At 43.6% G+C, this 6,673-nt stretch overlaps 1 protein-coding gene across 1 annotated transcript; it reads left to right on the plus strand.

Moving 5' to 3' along the window:
• Window positions 1-1,301: 1,301 nt before the first annotated feature.
• Window positions 1,302-4,487, plus strand: LOC136709266 (E3 ubiquitin-protein ligase TRIM39-like). Its single transcript, XM_066684389.1, has 7 exons — window positions 1,302-1,337; window positions 1,481-1,932; window positions 2,466-2,561; window positions 2,648-2,878; window positions 2,979-3,001; window positions 3,087-3,205; window positions 3,318-4,487. Exons 2-7 carry the CDS (start codon window positions 1,534-1,536, stop codon window positions 3,857-3,859), a joined length of 1,410 nt encoding a protein of 469 aa, XP_066540486.1. The 5' UTR covers window positions 1,302-1,337; window positions 1,481-1,533; the 3' UTR covers window positions 3,860-4,487.
• The last annotated feature ends 2,186 nt before the right edge of the window (window positions 4,488-6,673 follow it).

A 6,673-nucleotide genomic window follows, 5' to 3' on the forward strand; every position in this document is an offset into this window, starting at 1 on the left:
TCGGACTATCTTTATTTTATTTATTCATTCATTCATTGTCTGTAACCCTTATCTAGTTAAGGGTCGCTGTGGATCCAAAGCATGCTCAGAATCACTGGGTATAAGGCGGGAACACACCCTGGAGGGGGCGCCAGTCCTTCACAGGGTAACACACACTCACACAGTCACACACACATTCACTCACACCTACGGACACTTTTGAGTCTCCAATCCACCTACCAACGTGTGTTTTTGGAGTGTGGGAGGAAACCGGAGCACCCGGAGGAAACCCACGCAGACACAGGGAGAACACACCACACTCCTCACAGACAGTCACCCGGAGGAAACCCACGCAGAGAGAGATCACACCACACTCCTCACAGACAGTCACCCGGAGGAAACCCACGCAGACACAGGGAGAACACACCACACTCCTCACAGACAGTCAGCCGAGGAAACCCAGGCAGACACAGAGAGAACACACCACACTCCTCACAGACAGTCACCCGGAGGAAACCCACGCAGACAGAGAGAGATCACACCACACTCCTCACAGACAGTCACCCAGAGGAAACCCACACAGACACAGGGAGAACACACCACACTCCTCACAGACAGTTTGATGACAATGTTTATTTTAATGAGGTACTAAAGACTTATTCACTTTGGCAATATATAAAAACTGTGTTTGTGATTATTAATAGTATTGTATGTATGTTTTTATTCATCAGTAAGTGAGAGAGAGAGAGAGAGAAAGGTAAACATAAAACAAAATACATAGTTTAAGTGGATTCAAGGCAGTTTACGGGAGAATAGATGGGTAACAAATTAGAAGTTGTAAATGTTAGATATTGTGAAGTGTGTTTGCATTCCCACAGTATGGACCTCACTATAATCTTTATTCTAGTTATGGAGCTGCACGTGAGATGCCACACATTGCGCAATAACCTCCTTTATTATTCAGTGTAGCTAGTTGTACAAAGAAAGAAGCAATTTAATGTAGAATAAAATAAACAATTAGCCATTTAATGTGGAATGGAAAATTAGAACAGGAAATGAAAACTTAACAAAATCACATTTAAGATTAAATGTACTTATAAAAAGGATCTGAGCCATGCCTTACTTCCTATTTTCTCCTTCAAACTAAGGCTGTCTTTTCTGAAGATCACATTTTCATCACTACTCTTCACGTCTTGTAGCTGTTTAAACAAGAAATGCATCTTTGTCATCATTTAACTCTGCAGTGAGGAGATCTCAATACAGAAATAAACACGTCCTTGTGTAAAGCTCCTCCTACTGAGGAAATGCTGAGTGTGAGGCGTCTCCCGTCCTGTACAGACAGACTGCACTGTGCTCAGGTGAGTCTAGTTTTATAAAAAGCTTTATGGAGAATTCTGAGGCACATTTCCAGTTCTGAAACAAACTGGTGACTAACTGCAGCTGGAAAGATTGCTGTTTAACCTCAAACCCATCTGAACTCAGAGTGGGGTTATTTCCACAGAACTGAAAGTGAAAGAGTGAGAGCTCTGACTGAAGGAACCACAGCTGAAGAAAATGGCTTCTAAATCTTTCTCAGAGGAGGATTTCTCGTGTGCTGTGTGCTGTGATATCTTCAAGGATCCTGTTGTTCTGTGCTGTAGTCACAGTGTGTGTAAAGCCTGTCTGCAGAGGTTCTGGGAAACCAAAGAATCCAGAGAGTGTCCAGTTTGTAGAACAATATCTTCAATGGATCCTCCTCTAAACCTGGCTTTAAAGAACCTGTGTGAGAGTTATTTAAAGGAGAGAAGCCAGAGAGCTGCAGCAGGATCTGAAACACTTTGCAGTCTGCACAGTGAGAAACTCAAACTCTTCTGTCTGGACGATCAGCAGCCAGTGTGTTGGGTGTGTCAGACTTCCAGAAAACACACCAACCACAAGTTCTCCCCCGTGGATGAAGCTGTTACAGACTGCAAGGTAAACAAACTGTGTACATGAATGGATTTGAACATGAAAAGTCAGGGCTCTGATAACGACTGCTTTGAGGGATTATTAAATCATGAAGCTCAGAGCCCTTTCTGTTATAGAGCTGTTATTACAGTGTAGTAGATGTAACACAGTGTGGTATATTGTGCTGTTGAGTTTACATTTAGATCACTTTTATCTGAAATATGAACTCAAACCCACAGGGTTTAAACAGGAAGAGAGTAAGGGCACATTCTCCTTCACACACTGTAACCAACAAATACATCTTAGGAATATTGTGCTTTACTGGTTCTACTGCTCCAGTTCTGCAGAGACTATGGAGATGGAGTCAGGAGTTTTCTTTAAAGTGACTTTCAGTAAATGACTGATGGCCTTTGTTTTTTTAGTGACCATAAAATCATTGTAAACAACCTTTTAATCAATAGATTCTTATCTAATTCAGTGCAGTCAGATATGAGTTACTCTGATCTATTGGGGGCAGTGTCTGTTTAAATTGTCTGGTTCAGGTCTCCCATTTATTTCAGGAGGAACTCAAGTCTGCTCTGAAGCCCCTGCAGGAGAAACTGGATCTGTTTAAAGAGTGTAAACTGAACTGGGGTCAGACTGCAGAACATATAAAGGTAAGAATCAAACACTACAGAGATTACGATTGTCAACATCATCACATCATCAATCCTCTCTCACTCCATCTCCTCCTTGACTCCAGACTCAGGCTCGGCTCACAGAGAGGCAGATTAAGGAGGAGTTTGAGGAGCTCCACCAGTTTCTCAGAGATGAAGAGACAGCCAGGATCACTGCACTGAGGAATGAAGAGGAGCAGAAGAGTCAGAGGATGAAGGAGAAGATCAAGAAGATCAGCAGAGAGATCTCATCCCTTTCAGACACAGTCAGAGCCATAGAAGAGCAGATGAGCGCTGAGGACGTCTCCTTCTTACAGGTGAGGACACTTTAGTCAGGGTTTGTCCACAGATGTTATTCTCTATTTCTTTCTGATTAAAAAAACCACAGTGACCCACACTGGCCTCACTGTTTTACAGAAGTACAAGTCCACTCTGGAGAGGTGAGTGCTGTGTCTCCTGTCTCTCTCTTTTCTGTGGTTCTGAACTCAAAGCCACAGCAGCACTGACTCCTGAATGTTCTTCCAGAGCTCAGTGCACACTGCAGGATCCAGAGAGGCTTTCAGGAGCACTGCTCCATGTGAGCAACCACCTGAGCAACCTGAAGTTTACCGTCTGGGAGAAGATGCAGGAGATCATCTGCTTTAGTGAGTCTCACTGTGTTTGTGCGTGTGTGGGTGGGTGTATTTAATTATGTGTACTTACTCTGTGTGTGTGTGTGTGTGTGTGTGTGTGTGTGTGTGTGTGTTTTATCTTCAGCTCCTGTGACTCTGGACCCCAACACTGCTCGTCCTGATCTGATTGTGTCTGATGATCTGACCAGTGTGAGACACAGTGAGAATCAGCAGCTCCCTGATCTTCCAGAGAGATTTGATTATTATGCGTGTGTCCTGGGGTCTGAGGGGTTAAACTCAGGAACACACTGCTGGGAGGTTGACGTTGGAGACAATACACGCTGGGATGTGGGAGTGATGACAGAGTCGGCTCAGAGGAAGGGAGAGTTATCCTCCAGGAGTGGAGTGTGGTATGTGGGGATCTGGAATGGTAACTACTGGGCTCAGTCAACACCACAGCCATGTACTGCCCTCTCAGTGTCACAGAAGGTGCAGAGGGTCAGAGTGAAGCTGGACTGGAACAGACGAAAACTCTCATTCTCTGATCCTCTCACTAACACACACTTACACATGTTCACACACACATTCACTGAGACACTTCTGCCGTTCTTTTGGGTCGACGGTGAAGAGTCTCCTCTGAAGGTGCTCCCAGTGCAGAGCTCTGTCAGACTGAATCAGCTCAGTTAGAGTCACTTCATTAAAGAAACACAGCAGCAGCTGAAATCAATGCTGTGATGAAGACCACGCCCTGAACACTGTGCAGTTTCTGTCTGAACTTCTCAGTTACTTAAATTTTTTTAAATAAAGAGAAATAAATCTGTGGAGTGTGTGATCAGTGAGTGTGGATTTCTTTTTACTCCATCCTTGGAGTTTCACTTGAAGTCCACGCACCAGAAACGACCCTGAGTCCTGCACTTTGTGGGTAAAAGTACTCCTCATCTTCTCAGCTTTATAACTCAGGAATGTCTGAACACACCAGTGTAATCCACACATCGTTAGAAACGGCAGATTCTACAGTTTCTAAAAACAGCACTGTCATCACCTCTGGGAGTAATCAAGTGTGAAAAACACCTAAAAACATTTATTCTGCTCTGAATCAGAGTTAACTTATAGATTAATTTTGAGTAAATCTGGCCCACTTGTGATCTCCTGGGCTGAAAATAAATGGGTAATTCAGTAAAAACAAGCAATTTTCTTTATTTTTACTAATATTTTTTCATTTCTATTGTTTCTAAATTATTTGTATGAAGTTTCACATCAAATAATATTGCATTAGATCATCAAATATAAACTGGAAATCTTAAAATTTTTCATTGTGTGTATCCTAAATAAACAAATATTTACAACGTCTTATTTTACAACATCTCCTTATTTTATAAAGATTCTTATAATAATAACAATTATAATTGATCCAGTGCACAGAACCCGTTTTTATTTGTTGGGATATTGGCCCTGAACTAAATGCTGAAAGGCTGGGCCTGCTGTGACTCTCAGAGTTTTATCATGGATCCTAGAGCAGAGAATATCTAGAAAAATAGGTCTGTCTTTATGGAGACAGATTAGTCTCAAAATACTTTACAAATGTGTAAATGTTGATCCACAAGTCACAGATATATTTTTCTATTCACAAATGAACACATCCCAATCTGTGTCTCACAGTCTGCAGTTTGTACAATTACAGTTACGTTCATAATCTACATGTGTTTCGTTTTCATAAATATATCAGAATTTTATGCAAAAATAAATGCATTTGTTTAAAATTACGTTGTATATATTTGTAAATTGTTGAATCTGTGTTTGTGGATCAAGTCACTCATGTTGTTTTTGTGACGTGCATTTGTTAATTTCCTCTCACGGGTTTGTGGATTTTGAGACTTTCCTTTCACATTGCACCAGATCCACACACAGCAGCCTGATCCACAAATGTGGAGAGCAGGTAAACAACCTACCACTATGTGGCACTGTTGTTTTAGGATGCGTGGGGGCAACGTAAATGGAGTCTTGTGTTTTCAACTAACATATCCCACACTAACACTCACCCCTTACCTGAAGGGAGCATGCCATCTATTTCCGGGAGATAACCATGGCCTCAGAATTGGAGGTGTTTATTCACATACCGACCGCTTCACACTTGGCTGCAAACTGCTCAAGTGAACACTGGAGGCCTCCGTTCATAGAAGCCAGAAGAACAACATCATTCACAAAATGCAGAGATGCCACTTCCAGAGCTCAACGATGTAAGCCCTCCTGTCCCAGGCTACAGCTCGCCACCCCTGTCCATAAATATCAGGAACTGGAGTGGAGATACCCCAGTTGCCAATCCAAAAGCACCGTTCCCAAGGTCCATGCAATATTGTAGAGGTATGTCATCCAAGACAGCCCCACAGAATTGTGTGCCTTCAGTAACTCTGGGTGAATCTCATCCACTCCTGGAGCTTTGCCACTGCGAAGCTTTTTCACCACCTCAGTGACTTCAGCCAAGGAAATGGAATCCGACCCCCCAGACACTTCTGGCCCTACCTCCTGCACAAGAGGGATGTCTCTCAGGTTAAGGAGTTCCTCAAAGTGCTCCTCCCAATGCCCAACAATATGCTCAGTTGAGTTCAGAGTTTCACCAAACCTTTGCTGAGCACAGCTTGGACTGTGTCCCCCCTCCCCCTCCTGAGCTGTCAGAGTGTTTTCCAGAACCTCTTTAAAGCCGCCGTGAAGTCATTGTCCATGGCCTCTACAAACTCCTCCCATGTTCTGGATTTTGCTTCAGCAACTGCCACAGTTGCAGCCTTTTTTGCCTGCCGGTACCCATCCACAGAATCTGAACTTCCCCGATTGCCAATCCTGAAAAGCCTCCTTCTTCCGCTTGACAGCTTCCCTCACCCCCGGTGTCCACCAACGCGTTATTGGGTTGCTGCCATAACAGGTACCGACAAGTTTTGACCACAGCTACATGCAGCCACTTCCACAATGGAGGTCCGGAACATTTTCCATTCAAACTCCATTACCCCTACCTCCTCCGGAACATTTGAGAAGTTCTTTCGGAGGTGAGAGTTGAAATACATCTGGACAGAGTCATCTGCCAGCTTTTCCCAGCACACCCTCACTATACGTTTAGATTTACCAGGTATGTCCTGCAGCTTTTCCCGCCATCGGATCAAACTCACCAACAGATGATGATCGGTTGACAGCTCAGCCCCTCTCTTTACCCGAGTGTCCAAAACATATGGCCTTAGGTCAGAAGACACGACCACAAAAATCAATCACTGACCTTTGGTACCAAGAACACTTATAAGCAATTTTATATTCAAACATGGTGTTCATTATGGACAAACCATGACTAGCACAGAAGTTCAACAACATCACACCACTCGGGTTCAGATCAGGCAGGCCGTTCCTCCAAATCACTCCTCTCCAGGTTTCCCAGGCATTGCCAACGTGAGCAATGAAGTCCCCCAGCAAAACAAAAAAGTCAGTGCATGGAATCCCCTCTAGAACTCCACTCACTGC

Source organism: Hoplias malabaricus, chromosome 11, assembly GCF_029633855.1.
Source record: "Hoplias malabaricus isolate fHopMal1 chromosome 11, fHopMal1.hap1, whole genome shotgun sequence".
In the NCBI taxonomy this organism is placed as follows: domain Eukaryota; kingdom Metazoa; phylum Chordata; class Actinopteri; order Characiformes; family Erythrinidae; genus Hoplias; species Hoplias malabaricus.

What these genes read in the sequence shown, in the direction of transcription:
- LOC136709266 (XM_066684389.1), top strand. Translation starts at nt 1,534, where the DNA reads ATGGCTTCTAAATCTTTCTCAGAGGAGGATTTCTCGTGTGCTGTGTGC. An exon ending in AGACTGCAGAACATATAAAG is followed by an intron (nt 2,562 to 2,647) that starts GTAAGAATCAAA and finishes CCTTGACTCCAG; the next exon opens with ACTCAGGCTCGGCTCACAGA. An exon ending in TACAAGTCCACTCTGGAGAG is followed by an intron (nt 3,002 to 3,086) that starts GTGAGTGCTGTG and finishes ATGTTCTTCCAG; the next exon opens with AGCTCAGTGCACACTGCAGG.